At 40.9% G+C, this 24,695-nt stretch overlaps 1 protein-coding gene across 1 annotated transcript in view; it reads right to left on the reverse strand.

The window, feature by feature from the left end:
* Positions 1 to 484: 484 nt before the first annotated feature.
* Positions 485 to 24,695, reverse strand: part of PHC3 (polyhomeotic homolog 3) — an 86,584-nt gene continuing 62,373 nt past the window's right edge. Inside the window, exons 11-15 of the mRNA XM_056110631.1 lie at positions 16,944 to 17,103; positions 11,779 to 11,893; positions 8,215 to 8,347; positions 7,892 to 8,123; positions 485 to 1,665 (exon numbers count right to left, since the gene is read on the reverse strand). Coding sequence (XP_055966606.1) covers positions 1,511 to 1,665; positions 7,892 to 8,123; positions 8,215 to 8,347; positions 11,779 to 11,893; positions 16,944 to 17,103 — 795 coding nt within the window. The 3' untranslated portion in view covers positions 485 to 1,510. The remainder of the gene's footprint in view (positions 1,666 to 7,891; positions 8,124 to 8,214; positions 8,348 to 11,778; positions 11,894 to 16,943; positions 17,104 to 24,695) is intronic.

The raw sequence follows: 24,695 nt of genomic DNA on the forward strand, positions 1-24,695 counted from the left end.
AGATTAAAAAAATTACCCGCTGTATTTTTGTATAAAAATAATCAACATTTTCTAATGTACACAAAGCCAAAAGATAAATATCTGTGATGTCTCTAGTGACATCTTTAGTCTTCTACTAGCTCAACACAATCTTTTTGCAAAGAGCAGTGACAGTGATTGAAACCCACCAGCCCTTCCAACTGAACTGGACTTCTGCCAAAACACTCACGTATGTTCCTTCAATCATTTAAACATCTCAAGTGATAAGATTAAAGTGTGTGTTTGCTGTCCAGGGCTCTCACAAATGATTCTGTTTTAGTGTCGTAGGTCTGTAGAACACTAACTGTTCAGTGAAAGATTCTGTTTGAAATTGTTTCTTTGTTTTTTCCTTAAAACACATAGAGAAAATCAGATCTGGCCATCCAAGAGCTACCACTTGGTATAAGTGCTTCGCAGGAAACATTCAAGGGTTTAATCCAGAAAGAGCAACGCGCATTCTACTAAACCTGGCATGTTCAATATCTAAAATAATCTAGAGAGCAATGACATATCTAACATATCTGCTAAAACTATCTGCCCGCCAGCACTGATTCATAAACTATAATCATATGCCCTCACCAGAGCAACGGAACACAGATATGAAAGATAGTATGAATCAGTACCTTCTGAGAATCATTACTTGAACATGCGACCTTTTTTTATATGCCAATTTAACAGACTTTCAGTCTTTCTAGTATGTACAAAACTGAGAAAAAACTTCAGCAGAACATTAGTGCTATCTGAAATACGTCAATATAATATTCTTATGATCCTTTAAAAAAATATCCTTTTTGGTGAAATACTGAAACACTGGTCACTCCTACGTCAGGGTCCTAACCTTGGCACTGCTGACATCTTGACCTGACATCTCTGCTTCTCTTGAGAACTGCAGGATATTTAGCAATACCAAATAAACTCTTCACTCAAATTTGGAACAGAAACCAACTCTTCCAAGTCACAGATAGTGTTATTTATCCAAGAATGCAAACCTTTTTCACAAAGCAACTAACAGAGATGTTTCTCTAAAGCACACAATGATACCTCATTTCATACAATTCCAGTCACCGGACTCCAAATGTTATCTCTCATCACAACCTATAGAAAATTTACAGGGTAGAAAAATGTATACGAAAACCGAATCAAAAGAGGAAAATGTAAATCATCAAATTACTTTTTAAAAGGACTTTTTATATTAATGATAAACATCACCCTTTAAAAAATTATCTAGTATAACACATTTCTTTGAAAAATATCATGGCCCTCTGTAACAAGTCTTTCAATGTTGTGTGCAACATGTAAAATTAATTTCACCAATGTTGGTAAATTATGAAAATGCATGAATATGTTGAAGAAATGTCAGCTTTTGAGGCATAGATCCCACTGTGCTTGGCTCTCCACCAAAGAAAGTGTGATTTTTAAGGCCAACTTCAGCCTTTTTACCTTACACATTACATTTGTGTGAGGAGAGTTATCACAAGATTTTGTGATCCTGTTAAGATTCCTTCAGAGAGTTGATGCGTGCACAGATCTTTAGGGCTGGGCCTAGCTTTATATTCATTGCACTCATAAGATGGTCTTCTTTTAGCAAGAGAAGTGCCTGTCCATCAATCTCCTGTGCTCTGAACTCATCCGCAATATCCTGGCAGCCTAGAATTTGATCAGAGGAAGGAAGTTAGGCTTAATATACAACAATTAGATGTTTCTCCTGACAGTCACAGTAATGCTGGGTCTGAGTATCTGAAATATAGGCTCAGAAATAAAGGAAATTTATATAGCCTTAAGATAAGAAAATATCTTGGCACTCTAATTTCAAATAAGAATTTGAAATCTAGGTAAAGTAATTAAGATGGGATTGTTGTTCTGAAAAAATACCATGGAAGTAGTAAGTAAGTAGTAAGTAAACAGGTAAAATGTATAGTGATCAATCTCGAATAAAACATCTTCACACACACACACACACAAAAACAATACTGTCAACATCGAACAGACTTGGATTAACTCACAATTAATCCAAGTCCGAAATACTTCATGAATTTATCTATGTGATATATCCCTTACATTCTAAGTACAGAGAAATAAAACATGACATTGTGCCATTTAAATAACAATTTACATTTTCTGAAGTGCCAGAGGACTGATTTCATTATCATTTATACCAATCTTACTTAATGACCTTCAATTGCCAAGCAGATTTTAAAGTCTTACTTTATACTCAGGACAGAATCAATTCATTAAGATTATCATGTAATTCTACTATAATTCTGCTGAACTATATTACAGTGCCTGAAAATAGCTCAACTTAGAAGAGACTGTAGCACTGTAGCGTTGTCCTCCCTTTGTTCATCGATTTGCTCGAGCAGGCCCAGTAACGTCTCACTACAAATTGTGCGACTGACTTGTTACTGATTTTGGCATATCGAATGTGTCACGGTAGCTTGCCAGGCTTTGCCAGGTGAGCGAGATACTCTCGGGAGCTTGCTGGGCTCTCCGAGAGGGGTGGAAGAATCGAACCCGGGTCAGCCACATGCAAGGCAAACACCCTACCTGCTGTGCTATCGCTCCAGCCCAGAAGAAGAGATAGTAAAATTAAAAAAAATAAATTTAAGAATAAAAACAGCAAAGTTTTCATTTTTTTTTTCAAATTAGCATTCTAACAGAAAATAAAAAGATAATGGAGATGCTAGAACATACCTGTGGATACCACCATGAGGAATGACTACACTTTCTATTGTAAATGTATCATTTATAGGAGACAACAGTGTATCCCTGTTTACAAGCCCAGCACAAAGCACCATAGGTACTAACTACATCCTTCCTGAGTAAGTGAGGAACTGAATGAAGAAGCAAACACTAAGAATGCAGTCTGCTAGAGCACAGATCGCAGACATTCTTTGTTGATTGTATCCTTTTCATTTCCTACACAGCATCCAGATTTTCAATATTTCTGCTTATTATTTTATCACATCTTAGTGTGAATTTCTGAAGTACCCTACACAAAATGTTTATGGTTTGCTCATTTATCACATACCGGAAACTGTGTAGTGAAAGTGAGATTACTCACCGTGGGCCAGCCCTTTTCCTTTCCCAGAGGTAGCTCTCAACACAACTGGGCACACAAAACTGACTAATGTTGCAACTAGTTGTGACTTCATCCTTCTTTTTATGAAAGAACTAATATTCTTCTCTCTTCAGTCTTATTTATAAGAACATAGGAAAGAAACGAAGAGAGAGAAAGAAAGGGCAGAACTTACTAAGATTCAGAAAAACAGGAGCAATGAGAAGTAACAGGACGGTAAGAGCTACATTTGGGAATAGAAAAAGGAATTCTCCATGAGGAAACTCTGTGGTATTTTCTTGATGCCCAGTATAAGGAGAACCCTCTTCAAATATTTTTAAATATATTAATAAAGTAATAAAGAACATCATCTCTGGATTTTAGATCACAACTTCCTTTAAGTCAACCACAAAAAGAAAAGTAGTGAAGCATATATCATAATACAGAAATTGAAAAATAGGGACATAGAGAAGAGGAGGAAAAGCAGAAGAACATATGCTTCCAGAAACTCGTCAAAGAAATATGAACTTTTAAATAACTTGTACTAATTGAGGTAGAGTTAAGTTTTTACTAGACTCTACTTCTATAAAATGCACCCAAATACATGTACAACATCTCTACCAACTGCATTTCCCAGTTGGTTCAGCTGGATAACCTGCAGCATCAGGGCGAGTCTGGACCTCTGCACACAGTCACGGGTCCCAGCTGAACTCACAAGTACCCAAATCAAAAAATAAAAACCACTCTGTATGAAAAATGACCTCACGAAGATATAACCAGCCACTCAGTACTGGAGAGTAAGTATTCAGAAAAATAGTACATAATTGTGTTTTTAGAGAATCCCTACCAACAGAAACAAAATCGATTACTGATTCACAGATAGGGAATAGGTGGATATTTGCAAAAGACATTAGAATTAAGGAAGATAACTACAGTTAAATGCAAAACTTAGTGTTTTTTTTTTTTAATTCAAAAATTTATTCTGGTGAAAAGAGGGGGAGATATTTGGGACCACACCTCTCTTTATTCAGGGCTTACTCCCGGCTCTGCTCTCAGAGACCAATCCCTGTGTGTGTGTGTGTGTGTGTGGGGGGGGGGGGGGGGGGGGGGCGGCGGGTCATAGAGGGTACCGGGTATCAAACCCGGGCTGACCACATGCAAGGCAAGCACCCTACCCGCTATACTAACTTTGGCTCCTGAAAAAAAAAACCTGTCAATGTACAAAAAAATCAGAAGAAAATTTTTCATTCTGGTCATCACCTGGGTGTACTGCCTACAAATCCTAATATGATCGGAACAGAATGGCATGATAAAAAGAGAAGAGAAACCCAAGGGAGTAGATGCAGGCACCCCAGTAAAAGAGGGAACCCTTCTTAAAAGGAAAAACGAACAGGAGACTATATGATTTACAAGGTTCTCCATTCTATGAGAGAAGTGTGGCAATAGACCACTCCTGAGAAGAAGGGGTGGAGGTGGGGGCGAGATGGTGGGGGGGGAGTTACCTGGGGGGAGGGAGCCCAGCATTAGCCAAAACGACTCAAGAGCAAGTTTACCCAGGCTACATGAGCATAAAGAAATGAAGACAAAAGATATTTTCTGGTATGAGATTTGTCTTAAGCTATTCAGAAGAAAACTTTTGAGAGAAAAGATGTAACTGATTAAACAAACAAGTCTGATATTTAGCCTGTCAAAGTTCTTTGGAACTAGGTCACACTTAATCTTTGTAAGAAAACCAGGGCATATTAAGGAACTCTTAAAGCAGTACCAAACAGTTCTAAATTATAAAGTGTTTTTTTTAAATACAGTGTTCTCCATAAAATGGTCATAAAATCAAGTGTCTGAATCAACTCAGAGAAGTTTCTCAAGTTATAAGCAGAAAAACAAAATCAAAAACCAAAATAAAAACTCCTCAAAGCAAAAATGCAACCAAGGTTCATATAAAGAAGCCTAGAGAAGCTTTGTAGCAAATGTCTCCTGGGGGCATGGAGCGGGCCGGGAAGGCAGGCCCAGTGACAAAGGAACACCAGTGTCTGCTAGTCTCACTCCACGTCTCAGGAGGGCACCAACCCTCCACCCCAGGAAAGAAAGTATTTTCTACCAGATGAAGCCTCAAACTCATCCCTCAAGAGCCCCATCTGGAAGACAGAGGCTGCTTCTGAAGATAACAGAACCAACGTTCTCTGAAGATCTTTCTCTTAAGATCTTTCAAGTGTCAATTCTCAAGATGTTTAAACTGGTCTAAATGCAGAAATTTATCTTTTTTTTTTTCTTTTTGAATTTCTGGATCACACTCAGTGGTACTCGGGGTTACTCATGGCTCCACACTCTGGAATTACTACTGGCAGTGCTCGGGGGACAATATGGGATATCAGGGATCAAACTGGGTCGGCAACGTGCAAGCCGATGCCCTACATGCTGTACTATCATTCCAGCCTGTGAAATTTATTATATATTAAAACTACAACCAGTGAGGACATATCTTCCCAAAAAGAATAAAGTCCTCCTTTATGCAATTTTATCTTTCTTTAAAAGTGACCATAACACATTTTTTAAAAAAAGGAAAGAAAAAAAACACCTTAACATTTCTAAAATCAAGCTTTGGGGTGGGGGAGGGGGGAATTTCATAATTTCTGTATAAAATGTAACGTGGCTTACATTACTTTAAAAAAAAAAGAAATTTTTCTGAATTTTCTTCACTCAAGTTGAACACCTGTTATATAAGTTTGCTTCTGGGACCATGGTCACCTTCATAGAAAGATTAGCACTACAGTACTGTCCTCCCATTGTTCACTGATTTGCTCAAGCGGGCACCAGTAACGTCTCCATTGTGAGACTTCTTACTGTGTTTGACATATCGAATACGCCACGGGGAGCTTGCCAGGCTCTGCCATGCGGGTGGGATACTCTCGGTAGCTTGCTGGGCTCTCCAAGAGGGAGGGAGGAATCGAACCCGGGTAGGCCGCATGCAAGGTAAATGCCCTACCCGTTGTGCTATTGCTCCAGACCATAGAAAAATAATTTAAGAACAATAGTTGGATTAATTTTTAGTAAGTCTATAGACAAGCTCAAAAGGGTGTATTTATTTTGGAAAGCAAAAGAACTGATAAAATGCACAAAAAGGCCAAATATAATATTAAACAACGACTTGGTTTTTATAGTTAAAAACCCAAAGTGAATGGCAAAACTGCTAATTAAAAAATAAATCATGAGAACCCAATGAGAAGCCCAGGTATGCAGGAGCAGTAGCGGCAAACGCCAGGCCCCACGGGACAGGGGAGGACCCCCCAACGGGACTCTGAAATAATGGCCACGAACTAACCCAGCTACTCCTTAAGCTCCTAAATGGCCACGATGCAGAGACACACAAACGAATCTTGGAAACGAGCAGCTTGCTGCAGAGATATCTCCAGACCCTAATGATTAAAATTTTAAAATCCCAAAAGCGTGTGGCCACGTGGCATTATATGCTATTTATAACAAGCAATACAAAACAAACTGTCTAGCACTGGCATTTCTGGACGGGTTGAGTGGTGGTAGGAAAATTCCAAATAGTAATGGTGGGACTGATGTCGAAATACTAAGTGTAATCAAAGTAGAGAGAGCATTGTGGAAATTGTCTGCCACATAGGCAGGGGAAGGATTGGGATTGGGGGAAATACTGGGGATTTTGGTGGTGGAAAATGTACACTGGTCAAGGGATGGGTATTTGATCCCTGTATGACCAAAACGCAAACATGAAAGCTTTGTAGCTATCTCATAGTGATTCAATTTTTAAAAATTTTAAAAATAAGTAAAAAATTGTATTCACACATTAACCATGTGGTGTCCTTAGGAGCAAAAGGGCAGACACTTTTAGTAGCTAGCTCAATGGAGGAAGTGGAAAAGTAAAAGATTATTGCTGTATTAAAGAAAAAAGATAAAGAACATAAAGATTTAAAGCTGATGGAAAGAATACCAAAATGAAAGCTAAAGCAGACAATTTAGAAAGCGTCCTCAAATATTGGAATGGAATATCATGGCTGGATTTTGGTTGTCTATTTAAAAACTAAAATTTCAGCCATGTTTCTTGATGCTTACTAATTGCAAAGAATCAAAGGACCCAGATTATTTTAACTAAGTTATTGGACTCAATTAACATCCTTTTTTTTTTCTTTTTGGGTCACACCCGGCAGTGCACAGGGGTTCCTCCTGGCTCTGCACTCAGGAATTACTCCTGGTGGTGCTCAGGGGACCATATGGGATGCTGGGAATCGAACCTGGGTTGGCCACGTGCACCGCATGTAAGGCAAATGCCCTTCCCACTGTGCTACTGCTCCAGCCCCCCCAGCTTCTTTTAAAAGAAACAAGTTGATTTTTTTTTAAAAAGAAGAAAGTAAATATCTAGACGTCTAGAAGGTCTTGATGAGCTTTCAAAATGTAAAGAAAAAAATCAGCATCTCATATCTTATTTTGATGAGGTTAAATTAGGAAATAAAAAGGAAATGGAATAGGAAATGGAAGAGTAGAATGGAAGTGTGTGACTCAATCTCTCTACTGGGCTCGCAAGAGAAATCAGACTGAAAAGAGAACACCTTTAGTATCTTCACCAGCTGAGATCACAGCGGAAGCAGAATTAGTCAGTTTTTATCGACTTGGGGGGCTGAATACCAGATGTGCTGAAGGAAAGGGAGAGGAAACAAATCACCTTTCAATAGCAAATGGGACGTAATCTATAAACACACTTCTTTCGCCCTTCTGGGCAACACGTATGGGTGAACCCATCATTCCTGTGTGTGAATATACGAGAAAACAGGGATGCCCAAGTGGGGAATGACATACCAGGCAAAGAGTGAATGAAGGCCCACACGTCATCAACAGTCCAGATAGACGGCTCTGTCTGTGCAACTGGCAGCAAGTCAGCGTTCTCGGGCATCTTCCTGATCCTCACATCCCGGAGCTCGCGCTCTCGCTCCCGCTCACTCTGCCTGCGCAGCCGAGTGGTCATAGCAGATGGCACAGAATCTTCATGAGGAGCCAAGTCTTCTTCTGCAGATGGATAAGTAATTGGAAGCTGGAAAATGCAGTACAAGTAAAACACAGCATTGCACTTTGCTCTGCGTTTCTGAAAAGGGCGTTGTAGAGTGAAGCGAGTTTCTACAGACCTGCCTAAGGAGATGCTCTCTGGCCGCCCCGTCAGGGCCGCTGGGGCGGCGGCCACGGTGCCCGAGGCTTTGGGTATCAGGCTTACGATTCCAGCGACTAAGTGCAAATTTTTTTGAACAACTAACATTGTACCTAAGAGATTCAAGTAAGAAAAATAATTAAATTATATACAGGACACTCCACTCAGTATTTATTATGACTTTACAGTGCAGTTGTGAATCAGTAAATGCCGTACACGTGACTAAACAGGAAGCCCTGATATCTTGTTGAATGGATTTGCTTATGCTAATGGTTAAAAAAAACCCCACTTCTATGTATGACATAACTTAGCTCCGCAACATAACACTGGACACCTATAAAAGCTACTGTTTTCTCCCAGTTACACTGTAATGTGAGAAAGTTTCTGCAAAATAAAGAAAAAAAGGACTTTATAGGAGCAGAAATAATTCAAGGTCCCAGAAGGAAAGGAAATTATGCATTAACTAGATAGACGTTTATTCAAATTTATATTTCTGAACTTTAGTAGACAGAGGAAAATATAAACAGGTGGTAACTAAAGCGTGACAATATAAAGCTAGATTTAAAAGTTATACAAGTGTTATCAGTCAGGAAACTGTAGTACCTACTTCTTTAAAACTGACTGAGAGATTGCTTTTATTATCAAAAAGATTAATACAGACAGGTGTATGGATGTATATAAGACATGATGAAAGCTTTAGAAAGTTCTATGATATTTATTGGGCTTCAAAGCCCTACAACAGGGACTGGAAAACTTTTTATATAGTGTGAACTAATCAATATTTTAGGCACTGTGGGTCATACCAATTGATCACAACTACTTAATTCTGTAATCTGTAACAAAAGCAGGTATAAGAAATAATGAATTATGATTTTTCTTAACTGTCAATAAATTAAAAAATTTAGAAAACCATCTAAAAAATGAAAAAATTAAAAACTCAGCGAGGAGTCATATGAAATAGGCTACCAAAAAAAAAAAGGTGTAGACATAGTTTACCAATTCCTTACCTAGAAATTAAAATGGAAATAAATGGCCTAAGAAACAAATTTCTGAAAGTTGCAGAAAGGCTAAAAAAAAAAAAAAAAGCAATTCCTCTTTTTTATGCATATAAATCTGCTATTGTAATTTCTTATTTTCTTCAAGAAATAAGACTGTTCAGAAAAATGACAGTAAGTACTAATTTTTACTGTTCCAGATCCAGTACACAGACAACATTAATTTTCCTGATACATGTTTTTATAAATACCTGTAAGGCATATTATGAAAATGAAAAAGCCGCTTCTCTTAAAAAGGTTGAATGGATTTTTTAAAAGCTTTCCTGTTGATCATCTAATTTTACCCTAGACAGTTCAGCAGGCTCCCGTGTGATTATGCCTCTCTGTGGGCTTGGCTCTAGAGGTTTCCGGTTTCCATTTACGAAAATTGTCGGAAGAAATGAAACTAACTTTACCCTTGCTTCAGTACCCAGACATTTAGTTCCCCAAACAGACAGGCAAATAAGCAACAGAAATTCTTTCTTAGTTCTCTCCTCCTCGCTCTGCCACCTGCATTTTCTTATGACAGGATCCTAACTTTCTAAGATGTTTACCGCAGAGGCATCATAATGTAACAATTCAGAAGTCACCTCTGGGAGAAGAGTGATGGTAAAGTCAAATATCCTGAAATATTTCAATTTTTCTTTTTTTTTGCTTTTTGAGCCACGCCCAGCGATGCTCAGAGGTCACTCCTGGCTCTTCACTCAGGAATGACTCCTGGCAGTGCTTGGGGGACCATATGGGATGCTGGGAATCAAACCCGGGTCGGCCGCATGCAAGGCAAACGCCCTACCCACTGTGCTATTGCTCCCTATTTCAGTATTTCTAAATAGTAAAGACATATAATTTTTTCTGATTGTGTGTGCGCGCATGTGTGCATAAGGCAGTCTTTTCTCTCAAGAGCTTTCAATCACAAAATAACAAAGCCCACTACTCTTTCTTGGGGTATATGCAAATTGATAAACTCCCCACATGAAAACATGAGTTACAGAATCTGACTCAGACTATCAGTAAGAACATCTGAGGCCAGAGTAACATCATGGCCTGAGTGCATGCTCTGCATGCGGGAGACCCAAATCTGACCTCTGTACCTTGGGGAGTAACTCACACACTGACGGCTGAGAAACCAAGAAGTCTAATTTTGAGGAAAATGATTCTCCCATTTAACTCAAATTTTTACAAAGTAATTTCAGTGGCATCATACTAAATAATGTTCAAGAAGAAACTCCACAGATGTACCAATCAGGCCTTGAATGACCTGGCACAGGATAGCTTTTCTGAGTAGAGAAGGAACTTCAAAGTAGCGCGTGTGCAGCCTTTCACCTTCAGGGATAAATACCTGGATCCAAATTTGTCAGAACTGAAGGATTTTAACATTTTTCTTTATTTACTTTGGAATTTTTGGCCACTCCCAGTGGCTCTGGGGGTACTCCTGGTTTTGTGCTCAGGGGTCATTCCCAGTGGTCTTGGGGGATCACTGTGAATGAAACTAGGGATTGAAGCCAAGCCTCCCATATGAAAAGCATGAACTCCAACCCAATGAACTATATGTCGCCACAAAAGAATTTTTTTAAATGTAAGCTAAAGTCATGATCAAAGAAAATAAACTTTTTTGTGTTTGTTTGCTTGTTTGGGCCATACTCCGCTGTACTCAGGGCTTAGTATCCAGGAGGCTCCGTGCTCATGGATCACTCCCGGCGGGCTCAGAGTAGAGTGACCATCTGTGTGCTGGGGATCAGACGCACGTTGGCTGAGTGCAGGGTAAGCACCCCACCCACTGTACTACTGCTCTGGCCCACAACATTTTTTATTAGTAGTACTACTTAGCTATAATATTAATGGGAAGATATTTTTGAAATATTATATATGCTTTTGGTATGGTAATGTAATAATTATCAGTCATGCAATGATTACTATAGCTATCTTAAAAGTGTAATAAATAGGGAAAGGTTAAAATAAGAGAAAACTTTTTTTTGTTTTGTTTTTGCTTTTTGGATCACACCCAGTGATACTCAAGGGTTACTCCTCGTTCTGCACTCAGGGATTACTCCTGGCAGTGCTCAGGGGACCATATGGGATGCGGGGAATCGAACCCGGGTCCACCACATGCAAGGCAAATGCCCTACCTGCTGTGCTATCACTCCAGCCCCGAGAAAACATTTTAAAGCAAAGTAATTTCCTGCATTTCACTACTGATAAAACAATTTGACAAATAAATACTATTTTGATACAGGAAAGATTAATGGCCTATTTCTAAGAGAGATTGTTTCAAGCATATTCTTAACTACTAATAGACTCCTAGTTCAATAGGAGTTTAATTGCAAAACTCATTGTGCTCTCAGAGCAAAATTTATCAGTTAAGTACCAAAGTAGCTATAGGTAATTATCTGCTGATATTATTTCTCTATGACATATAGGCTGTTTGATTATACTGGTAAGTTGTACGAGCTTTTTGGTTTGACTGCAGTGTTTATGGCTTAAGTTGAGGGAATATAACAGAATAAAGATACCTTTTGGCACATGACATAGTACAGAATCGTTTGGAGCGAAGAAATTCATTAGCATATCCCATCTTTCCACAAAATTCACATTTCAGCAATTCACTGTCCATCTCTTCTAATGTCTCTAAAAAGAAGAAGGAAACAAAGGGGGAAATTTTCAAAAATGTAACAGTGGTGTATTTTTTTCTGAAGCCACTACTTTGGCTGGATGCACCACATTTACATTATCCAGTTCTCGAAGAGGCATAGTATAAAACAGTCTTTTCCAAAGTGACTGATAACTGCCCTCGGAGGGCACTGGACCAATCCCGGGAGTGGTAGATGCTTCTGGTGCAACTGAAAGAGGCTCTGTGTTTGTTCATTTAAAGACAAAGGATTTGCAAAGCGATGTAGCTAAGCCATTTTTTATTCCTAAAATGGGAACAGAGTCAGCAGAAAAGGCGGGTCAAGGTGCTTGCCCTGCACAAGGTGGGCTCCAGTTCAATCAGTACCAGCAACGTGGTCTCCTAAACAGAGCTAGGAGCAGCCCCTGGAAAAGCCCTAAATAAAACTAGTTTATGGGGACCGGGAAGATAGCTCCAAGGGCGAGATCACTTGCCTTGCATTCTGAGACCCCAGATTTGATCCCCATCACTTCATGTCCCTCATTACTACCCCAGGGTTGTCAAAGCACTCCGTAGTAGACACCCCCCCACCAAAACAAAAACAACTTCTGCCACAGGGCAAATTTTTGACCAAGGGCAGGTGACTAGAAATGCTTTCAAATTCCAGGTGGCACTCTCTCCAATCTCACTGATAAGAAAACAATCATGACTGAGGGCCAGGAGGATTGGCTCATGGTTGGAAGCTTGCCACAAGGGGAGGGAAGAGGCAGTTAGAATAGAGAAGGGACCACTATGACAATGACAGCTGGAAACGATCATTCTAGACAAGAACCGAGTGCCGAAAGTAGGTAAAGGGATATACATGATAACCTTTCAGTACCTGTATTGCAAACCATAATACTCAAAAGGAGAGGGAGGGGGGGGGGGGATGCCTGACATAAAGGCAGACTGGGGGTAGCAGGTGGAAGGAGGGAAACGGGATGCTGGTGGTGGGAAATACACATTGGTGAAGGGACGTGTGTTGGAACATTGTATGACCAATACCTAATCATGAACAATTTTGTAACTGTGTATCCCATGTTGGGTTGGAGTGACAGCACAGTGGGTAGGGCATTTGCCTTGCACGCGGCGATCCGGGTTCGATTCTCAGAGAGCCCGGCAAGATACCGAGAGTATCCCACCCACACGGCAGAGCCTGGCAAGCTCCCCGTGGCGTATTCAATATGCCAAACACAGTTAACAAGTCTCACTGGGCCCGCTCGAGCAAATCGATGAACAGCGGGAGGACAGGCTACAGTACTACATGTCAATTATAAAACAAAATACTGGGACCAAAACCAGGAGGCCCAAACTGCTTACCTTGGGGCTATCAAGGGAAAATAAAATTTCTATCTTGTTCACTGAAACATTATTCTAGGTCTCTAAAGGAGTAGCTGAATATATGTCCTAACTTAAGTGCCCAATTTTTGTTTCTTTGTTTGCTTTAGTCCACACAGTTGTACTCAGGGCTTCATATCACTCATGGCAGTGCTGGAGGGCCAGAATGGGTGCCCAAGGTCAAACCCAAGCCCTACCGACTGTCCTATCTCCCCAGCCCAAACTCCATATTTTTGTGTAGGGGTTACTTTTATATTTCCCTTAAGACTTGAGTGAAATGATGAACATGATGATTTGCCAGAGAAGACTTAAGAATAAATCAGACATAAGAATATAGAAGAACAAGAATCTGGCACTGAGAGAAAATACAGTAGACAGGGTACATGCGAGGCCTGCCCAACCCAGTTCAACTCCTGGCGCCACATGGTCCCCTAGATGCTGCAGCATCCCCACCGCAGGAGGCCCTCGGGTCCCTGCCTGGCCCGCCAGCCCAGCTGACTGAGAACTGTCAGCGGGGCCTCCCAAGAAGAAGAGGAGTCTCTTTTGATCCATTTCAATCTCTGGATTGAAGATTCTGCTTACAGAACCCACCACATGGAAACATGGTCTATTCCTTTAAAAGAGAATAATCCTTCCATGGTTTCACACACTGAATGAAATCTATGTCTACAGAACCAAAACTAGAGCAACTGAATCAGTGACGTTTCCATTTCACCCTGTGTAACTTTTCATAGTCACAGAAATGCTGAGTCTATGAAACTGCCCCGGTGGGGCCTGGGGTCTAGCCTGCACACGTGCCCCTGGGCACTGCTGGGTAAGCTCGCTCAGGGCAGCCCTGAGGAGCCCCAGGAATGGCCATCACAGAGCCCAAAGTGGCTGGCTGAGTTGGCCAGAAGTGGAACCCAAGCCCAGCAGCCCTGCCTGGGAGCTCCCCCAAAAGAAGAAAACCGCCTTGGGAAACCATCTATCAAGTCTTCAGAATGCTGGCACACTGTGTGGAATGCAGCTATATCTCCACTATCAAATCAATCACTTTGGGGTGTGGGGGGATTCTAGGGGTCAAACCCAGGGTTTCAAACAAGCAAGTACTCTACCAATAAGCTCCATCCCAGCAAATTTAATCACAATTAAACTTCCCTCTCTCCTCCTCTGTATCTTGTCCTATCAAATCACTCTGCCTTGCCTTCCATTAATCCTCTCCTTCTCCCTACCTGAGACAGCAATTAGAGGCAAGCCCTAATTCACCCTACGTGATGACAACGATCACGACCATCCTGTTAATTCATCGATTGCCTCGAGCGGGCCCCAGTAACGTCTCCTTCGTCCTAGCCCTGAGATTTTTTAAGAAAGTGCCATATTCAAGGCTCTTTCAGAGTTAGGAGAATGAGACCCATCATTGTTACTGGTATTTGGCATATTGGGTACGCCACGGGGCGTTTGCCAGACTCTGCCGTGTGGGCAGGCTACATTCGGTAGCCTGCCAGGCTGTCCAAAGTAGGAATGAGATAATAAGATCGCAGTTTCCAAAACTACTCTTGTCCATGTAGCCCACTTCAAAATCTTCACTGATCATCCTCTTCACAGAATGACTCATTCTCCTCTTCCAATTTCCAAGAACTCTAGTATATGACTGCTTATCAATACCGAGAACCACCATCTGCTCTTCACTGCTTTCTCCTGAAGCTACCCAGCATTTGAAAATCCACTATTCATGGTGCTCTAACTAGAAAGATTCTTCCTGTTCATTTATTTATTTTGCGCTTCACGTCACTCTCAGAAGTGCTCAGGGGTTATTCCTGGCTCTGCACTCAGGGATCATTTCTGCGGCGCTTGGGGGACCATATGGGATGCTGGGGATCGAACCCCTGGTAAACCACATGCAAGGCAAGCGCCCTACCAACTCTACTATCTCTCCAGCATTCTTCCTATTTATTATCCTTAATTTCTGCTTTTTTTACCTAAGACTCGGGTCAGATTTCACCTCTACAGAACACATGCCAACTAACAACATCAGTCCATTTTACAGACCCTAACTTTCTACATTAAAACTTACATTTGTTGATCATTGGGTATCTTTCTGTGATGGAGATACCTAGTTCCTATTAAGTCGAAAGCTCGTCAGAGGATGGAGAGAGAATTCAGGGGCCAAAGCTGATAGTAAAGTGCGTAAGGCCTTGCATACAGTCAGCCCAGGTTCAACCTCAGGCGTCCCATATGGTCCGCTGAGCACGGCCAGAACTAATTCCTGAATGAAGAGTCAGGACTGACCCCTGAACATCACTGGAAGTGACGCTTAAAACAAAACAAAATGAACCAAAACCAGAAAGAAGAGAGAGAATTCAAAGGAAATGTCGGGTCTGATTCCCAGAACCACAGAGTCCATGAGCAATCCCCAGCACAGAGCCGCCGAGCACACCACTCGGGAACAAAACAGAAGCAAGCTCCTCTCAGCCCGTAGCACAGCATAGGCTGAAGGCCTTTTAGGCCACGAACCACAAGGATCACGAAACATGTTGAGGGTTTTCTAGGCCACAAGGGGGCACACTACACATGCTTTTTAGCCTACAATTTTCAATTCTTTACTGCTTGTAGATATGGGAGGGAACCCCTGAACTGTGACTACATTTGGGGGGAGAGGGGCTTCCTATGCAGTGTTCAAAGACTCGAGGGTCACTCCTGGCTACACGCAGTTCAGCTGCATGGGCTGATGGTTCAATGGCTGGGGCCAACAGTGCTGAGGACTGGGCCACTAGGGTCATCCTGGGGTGGTGGGTGGCTAGGGACCACACCTCACTGGAGCACAGCCCAGGCCGCACACACATAAAGGATGCCCACAGCCACCACCCTGTGAGCTATCTTCTTCCTGACTTTAAAGTACTGGTCTCAAGTAAAGCAAAATCTTTACTACTCTTCACCTGAAACAAAAATGAAACTTTGCTCAAACTAAAAGGTATTCATGATTAAACTAAGTTTTCCAGTAGCAAGTAAAATTATATGGATAATAAAATGTACACACTGTTTGGATCTCAAACAAAATAACTATAAAAGTGCATTTTTAAACAGCTGGAATAATCTTGATATTTAAATCTTGGTATCAGATGATACCAAAAGTTATTAGCATTGAATATTTCTTTATAATTGTATATTTTAAATGTACTTTTTTAGAGATGCAAACTGTTTTTTTTATTAAGCCAGGAGGAGGGGGTACCTGGGAGAAACAGTCTAGGGGGCAAGGAGCATGCAAAGACTTTTGTTAGTGGTGGCTTTTTGTACTGGTTTTGGTTTGGTTTGGTCTGGTCTGGTTTGGAAGGTACATCTGGTGGAGCTCAGGGCTTACTCCTGGCTCTCTGCTCAGGGATCAATCCTGAACACTGCCAAGTGTGGCTCAAAAACAAAACAAACAAAAAAGACAGAAAGCTGGGTTTTTTTTTTTTTTTTTGAAAGCTGGTTGTTTTGCTAAATCTTTTTTAATTATTCTAATATTGGAACTTTTACCATCTTTAGTCCTTCAAAAGTCTGGCACCATGCAAATTAACACCAATCTTGTATTTTAGTTATTCAGCCACTAATCATCTGGTTAGTGTTCCCATTATTTTAGTCAAATAATGCATTTTGTGAGAATGAAAGTGAGTACTTCAAGTGGAAGTCTGTGTAGAATAAAACTCCACATTCCCTTCTAAACAACCCACATACCTTCCGCAATCATGTCTTCTATCTCTGTGTCAGATGAATTATCCGCGTGCTTTGTATTGTTCTGCAGTTCTGGCTGAACACAAACAGAATTTATCACCTGGTTATCCAAAAGAGGCCTTTTTTTAACGGGCTGTTCTGTTAGCAAAGATGAACGAGTCACCTGTAAAAGAGAAAGAGAATAAAGTAAAATAGCCTTAAAAGACTTTGGAAATAACTCTGTTAAAAAGACCTTTGTAAACAAATAGATCTGTGTTAATTTCCCTGTGCAGTGGACTAGACCTTCATTAATTGATTTTCGGTAAAAGGTTAGGCAATTTCTATTGTCAGGTCATTAGTAGCATGGCCACTTCAAAGGCTATCAAACACAACCTAGTGTCCTACTTTTGGTAAGTAATTTTTGAAAGTAGTATTCCATTCTACTGAATGGGAGGAAATATTTGCACAGCCTCTAACCAAGGGGTGATATTCAAGACCCAATCACAACAACAAAAACAAAGCCATTAAAAAAAATCAGAAGAACTCAACAAAAAATTCACCAAGAAGACATAGAGATGGCCAAGACACATGAAAAAATGTTAATCCTCACTGGTTATTCGGGATATGCAATTCAAATAAATGAGGCTTCTCCTCATTAGTGAGAATCGCCTATATCAAAAAGGCCAGAAAAAACAAGACTTGCATACGTTGAAATAAAAACTGATCCAACTCCTATCGAATACAGTATGAAATGTTTCGCCCTAGACAGCCGGTTTTCAACCCCTGATCTGCGAGGAACGGGCACAGAGGCCCAGCTCTGGGCAACAAAGCTGAACGGCTCCAATTCCAACAGGTACAGCCCGCCCCCAAGGGCCTGGGTCCCTTTCTGGGCACGCGCAGCTAGAAACAGACCCTAGACAGCCGGTTTTCAACCCCTGATCTGCGTAGGACGGGCACAGAGGCCCAGCTCTGGGCAACAAAGCTGAACGGCTCCAATTCCAACAGGTACAGCCCGCCCCCAAGGGCCTGGGTCCCTTTCTGGGCACGCGCAGCTAGAAACAGCCCCTAGACAGCCGGTTTTCAACCCCTGATCTGCGTGGGACGGGCACAGAGGCCCAGCTCTGGGCAACAAAGCTGAACGGCTCCAATTCCAAACAGGAGACCTTCCCAACTCCTCGCCCAGTGCCAGGGACTCTTTCCGGAGCCGCGGCCGCTAACGTGGCCGCGAAATATTTTCCCACTACATATGCCATAGGAACCATAAGCTAACTTCTTAGATGGAAACTTCTCTATTTTAGCTCAGCCACTAGAAACACAGTAGCCAATAACTCATAAGCCTATCTTAACTCACACTGCATATCAAGCAGAATAGTAACAGTGAACGTGAAGGACTAAACCACACCTCTCACAATGGTAAAGCAACGCAAAAGCCCATCAAACTTTCATATTGAAGAGTCTAGCCCAGATGACACCAACAGTACTGTAGTGTTAGACAACCTCTCTGACAAGGAATTCAGAAGGGAGCTACTTAGGATGCTTAGGGAATTAAAAGAAACAATGGAAAACAATGCCAATAGAAGACAAGAGGATCTGAAGGCAGAAATGAGGAAAATGCAATCAGAAATGTCAGACCTGAAAAATCTCGTAGGCGAATTGAAAAGCTCAGTGGAAGGCCTCAGCAGCAGAGTAAGAGCGGCAGAGAACAGAATCAGTGAGCTCGAAGATGAAGTTCAGAGACTCTCCAGAAAAGAGCAGAAAATGGAAAAGAGACTCACAATTCGGGAACAGATGGCAAGAGAAGATCGTGATGAAGCCAAGAGGGGTAACATAAGAATTATTGGAGTCCCAGAGGGACAGGAAGAAAACCTCAATGAAGAAGAAACTGTCAAAGAAATCATTGCTACAACATTTCCAGAGCTGAAGAAAACTTGTGACCACATTCAGGAGGCCCGAAGGGTACCAGCTAGAAGAAATCCGAATAAAAATACCCCAAGACACATTCTGATCAAAATGACCAAAACCTTAGACAGAGACAAAATTCTGAAAGCAGCAAGATCGAAGAAAGAAATCTCTTACAAAGGAGCATCCTTAAAATTCACAGCTGATTTTTCTGATGAAACCCTCATGGCCCGAAAACAGTGGTGGGACATAGTAAAAAAACTCAATGAAATAAATGCCTCCCCAAAAATACTTTTCCCAGCAAGACTCTCATTCATAACAGAAGGAACAAAACACAGTTTCACAGACAAACAACAGCTCAGGAACTTCATAGACTCAAAACCATGGTTACAAGAACAACTAAATGGGCTACTTTAAGGCAAGAAAGGCCCCTCAAATACACCAAACTTTAACAGAACAATGGGACAAAATCCCATAACAATAATCTCTCTCAATGTCAATGGGCTAAACGCACCAATTAAAAGACATAGAGTGGCAGGATGGATTAGAAAATTGAACCCAACATTCTGCTGCCTGCAAGAAACGCATCTCAATAGTCAAAGCAAACACAGACTCAGAGTCAAAGGCTGGAAAACAATCCTACAGGCAAACAGCTCCCATAAAAAAGCTGGGGTAGCCATCCTTATATCAGACCACATCGATTTCAGAGTGAGGAAGGTCATAAGAGACAGTGAAGGCCATTTCTTATTGATCAGAGGATCTGTACAACAGGAAGAACTTACAATAATAAATGTATATGCACCTAATGAGAGACCAGCAAAGTACTTAAAACAACTACTCATAGATTTGGAAAAAGACATCAATAGCAACACAATACTAGTGGGAGACTTCAACACTGCTTTGTCACCTCTTGATAGATCAACCAGACTCAAGCTTAGCAAGGACATACTTCATTTGAGGGAAACAATGGAAGAAAGGGACTTAGTAGATATATACAGGACACTTCATCCACAAAAAGCTGAATACACATTCTTCTCAAGCGTCCATGGAACATTCTCCAAGATAGACCACATGCTGAGCCACAAAACATGCCTCCATAAAATTAAGAAGATAGATTGTATCAACAATCTTCTCAGACCATAATGCGCTGAAATTAGAAGTAAATCACACACAAAAACAGAAAACTAAATCAAACACCTGGAAATTAAACAGTGCACTATTGAACAACGAGTGGATTAGACAGGAAATCAAAGAGGAAATCAAAAGATTCCTAGAAACGAATGAAAATGAGAACACGAGTTACCAAAACTTATGGGACACAGCAAAGGCGGTTGTAAGAGGAAAGTTTATAGCTCTACAAGCATTCCTCAGGAAGGAGGAGCGAGCACACATAAGTAACCTAACCTCACAGCTTAAGAGCTTGGAGAAGGACCAAAAAAAGGAGCACAACCCGAACAGGAGAAAGGAAATAATAAAACTCAGAGCAGAGATTAACGAGATGGAAACCCAAAAAACAATCCGAAAGATCAATGAAACCAAAAGCTGGTTCTTTGAGAAAATTAACAAGATCGATAAGCCTCTAGCAAAACTCACAAAGAAAGGGAGAGAGAAAACCCTAATAAACCGAATCAGAAATGAAAAGGGGGTCATTACAACAGAAACCACAGAAATTCAGAGGATCCTCAGGGAGTACTTTGAGAAGCTTTATGCCACGGAACATCAAAACCTCGAGGAAATGGATAAATTCCTAGACTCCTACAGACTCCCAAGGCTGAACCAAGAAGACCTGGAATACCTGAACAGACCTATCACCATCAAGGAAATTGAAATGGCAATAAAAAGTCTCCCCAAGCACAAAAGTCCTGGCCCGGATGGATTCACTAGTGAATTCTTCCAAATCTTTAAAGAGGACTTACTCCCGATGCTCTTTAAGCTTTTCCACGAAATTGAAATATCAAAAACACTTCCGAACAGTTTCTACGAAGCAAATATCACACTGATACCAAAAGCAGACAGAGATACCACAAAGAAAGAATTACAGGCCGATATCCCTGATGAACACAGATGCAAAGATCCTCAACAAACTACTAGCAAATAGAATCCAACTACTCATCAAAAAGATCATACACCATGACCAAGTAGGATTCATCCCAGGGATGCAAGGATGGTTTAACATTCGGAAATCAATCAACATAATCCACCATATCAACAAAAGAAAAGATAAAAAGCATATGATCATATCAATAGATGCAGAGAAAGCATTTGATAAGATCCAGCACCCCTTTATGATGAAAACCCTAGCCAAAATGGGTATAGAGGGGACCTTCCTCAACATAATTAAAGCCATCTACCACAAGCCTACAGCAAGCATCATCCTCAATGGGGAAAAACTGAGAGCCTTCCCTCTAAGATCAGGGACGAGACAGGGATGCCCACTCTCTCCACTGCTGTTCAATATAGTACTGGAAGTACTTGCAATAGCGATTAGGCAGGAAAAAGATATTAAGGGCATTCAGATAGGAAAGGAAGAAATCAAGCTCTCACTATTCGCAGATGATATGATACTCTACTTAGAGAACCCAATAACTTCCACCAAAAAACTCCTAGAAACAATAGACTCGTATAGTAAAGTTGCAGGTTATAAAATCAATACCCAAAAGTCCATGGCTTTCCTATACGCAAACAGTGAGAGAGAAGAAAGCAACATGAAAAAAACAATCCCATTCACAATTGTGCCCCAGAAAATCAAGTACCTAGGAATCAGCTTAACTAAGGAAGTAAAGGACCTGTACAAAGAAAACTACAAAACGCTACTTCAGGAAATAAAAGAGGACATGAGGAAATGGAAAGATATCCTCTGCTCATGGGTCGGGAGACTTAACATTGTCAAAATGGCAATACTACCGAAAGCATTGTATAAATTCAATGCAATCCCTATAAGGATACCCATGACATTCTTCAAAGAAATGGAGCAAACACTCTTGAAATTTATATGGAACAATAAGCCCCCACGAATAGCTAAAGCAATTCTTGGGAAAAAGAAAATGGGAGGAATCAACCTCCCGAACTTCAAACTGTACTACAAAGCAGTAATAATTAAAACAGCATGGTACTGGAACAAAGGCAGAACTGCAGACCAATGGAACAGGGTTGAATACACTGACATCTCTCCTCAATCATATGCTCATCTAATCTTTGATAAAGGTGCAAGTAATGTGAAGTGGAGTAAGGAAAGCCTCTTTAATAAATTGTGTTGGCATCACTGGACGGCTACATGCAAAAAAATAGGCTCAGAACTCTGCCTAACACCATGTACAAAAGTAAGATCAAAATGGATTAAAGACCTCAACATCAGACCAGAAACCATAAGGTACATTGAAGATAAAGTTGGCAAAACCCTCCATGACATTGAAGCTAATGGTATCTTCAAAGATGCCACGCCACTGGCCGAGCAAGTGAAAACATAGATAAATGGGACTATCTTAAACTAAGAAGCTTCTGCACCTCCAAAGAAACAGTGACCAAAATACAAAGACAGTCTACAGAATGGGAAAGGATATTCACCGAATACACATCTGACAAGGGGTTGATATCCAGGATATACAGAATACTGGTTAAACTCCACAAGAAGAAAACATCCAACCCCATCCAAAAATGGGGCAATGAAATGAACAGAAACTTTCTCAAAGAAGAAATCCGAATGGTAAAAAAGCACATGAGAAAATGCTCTACATCATTAATCATCAGGGAGATGCAGATCAAAACCACAATGAGATACCATCTCACACCTCAGAGACTGGCCCACATTCAAAACAACAAAAGCAACCGATGCTGGCGTGGATGTGGCGAGAAAGGGACACTCCTTCACTGTTGGTGGGAATGTCCACTGGTTCAGCCCTTCTGGAAAACAGTATGGACGATTCTCAAAAAATTAGAAATTGAGCTCCCATTTGACCCAGCAATACCACTCCTGGGAATATATCCCAGAGAGGCAAAAATGTATAGTCGAAGTGACATCTGCACTTGTTTGTTCATTGCAGCACTCTTTACAATAGCCAGAAACTGGAAGAAACCTGAATGCCCAAGAACAGATGACTGGTTAAAGAAACTTTGGTACATCTACACAATGGAGTACTATGTAGCTCTTAGAAAAGATGAAGTCATGAAATTTACATACAAGTGGTACAATATGGAAAGTATCATGCTAAGCGAAATGAGTCAGAAAGAGAGGGATAGACATAGAAAGATTGCATTCATCTGGGGGATATAAAGTAACAAAGTATGAGATTAATACCCAAGAATAGCTGAGATCAGCACCAGGAGGATTACTCCATAATTTAGAGGCCAGCCAGGTATCCTAGAGGAAAGGGCAGTTCAGATAGAGAAGGGAGCACCAAATAAAGGATGTTTGGAGGATCCTCCCAGGAGGGGAGATGCATGTCGAAAGTAGACTATGGACTGAACATGTTTGCCACTCAATGCCTCTTTTGCAGACCACAACACCCAAAAGGAAAGAGAGAACACAGGGGATTGCCCTGCCACAGAGACAGGGGAGATGGGGGGATGGGGGTGGGAGGGATATTATCCATGGTGGTGGAAAATGGGCACTGGTGGAGGGATGGGTATCTGATCATTGTATAATTGAAACCAAAGCACAAAAATATGTAAATCTACAACTTTAAAAAAAATAAAATAAAATAAAGGGAAAAAAAATAAAAAATAAATAAAATATATAATAAATATGTTAATAAAATACATACAACACTCATAAAAAAAAATGTTTCAAAATAATGAAAACAGATCTATCATAAAATCTGATAATTTGACCCCTAAGGATCTGTCCAAAGAATGAAAAATATCTGTGCCCCCCTCCAAAAAAAACAACTTGCAAAAAACAATCTGCATACCTCTGTTCATTGCCACCCTCTTTTTAACAGTCATGAGATGGAAACAGCCCAAGTACTGAATTGACGAATGAGTGAACAATTCTACTCAGCTACAAGGAAAGATAAAATCTTGCTTTTGTTAACAACCCAAATGGAACTAGAGAAAGTCATACCAGGAGGAGTAAGTCAAAGGGAAGATGTTATCACCCAAATATGGCACATGAAGAAATAGAGAAAGAGATGAAAGTCCAACAGAAACAAACCCTGAGACTCTGAGAACAGAACTGAGGTAACCCAGGTGGAGGGAAAGGAGAAGGGAAGGGTCAGTGGACGGAGTTGTGGGTGGTCATCAGCACCTCAGTGGGAGGTGATAGAGAACATTGTACCCCTAAAATAGAGAGTCCTACAAACCAATGCCTCCCTAATAAAAATTAAATAACACCCCTCCCCAATTTTTTCTGAAACTTTTTTTTCCATGTCACTATCACTATCACCCCGTTGTTCACCGATTCACTCGAGCGGGCCCAGTAACGTCTCCATTCGTCCCTGTCCCGTGCTAGTGTAGCTCAATGACATATTGGTGGCTCCTTCAGGATGAGGGGAATGAGGACCATTCATTGTTATGGCGTCTCTGGCTCCTGATCAAGTTGATTAATGGCCATGATCCCAGAGACTCAGGAACAGATCTCGGAACCTAGCAGGATTTGGCAGGAAATCTCTCCAGATTTAATTGTTAAAATTTTGGAATTTCAAAATTGCGCAGCCACTCTGCAACCATGCGACATCACATATTATTCATGACCAGCAATAGAAATCAAATTGTCTACTATTGCCTTTTCGGCAGATCTGAGTATTGGGGTAAAATCCCAAATAATAATGGTGGGTCTGGTGTCAAAATGTTGAATATGATCAAAGTACAGAGAGAGTGATTTGGAAATCACCCCACACTTAGGGGGAGGGTGTGGGATGGGGGTTTACTGGGGTTTTTGGA

Source organism: Sorex fumeus, unplaced genomic scaffold (assembly GCF_029834395.1).
Source record: "Sorex fumeus unplaced genomic scaffold, SorFum_2.1 ptg000010l, whole genome shotgun sequence".
In the NCBI taxonomy this organism is placed as follows: Eukaryota; Metazoa; Chordata; class Mammalia; order Eulipotyphla; family Soricidae; genus Sorex; species Sorex fumeus.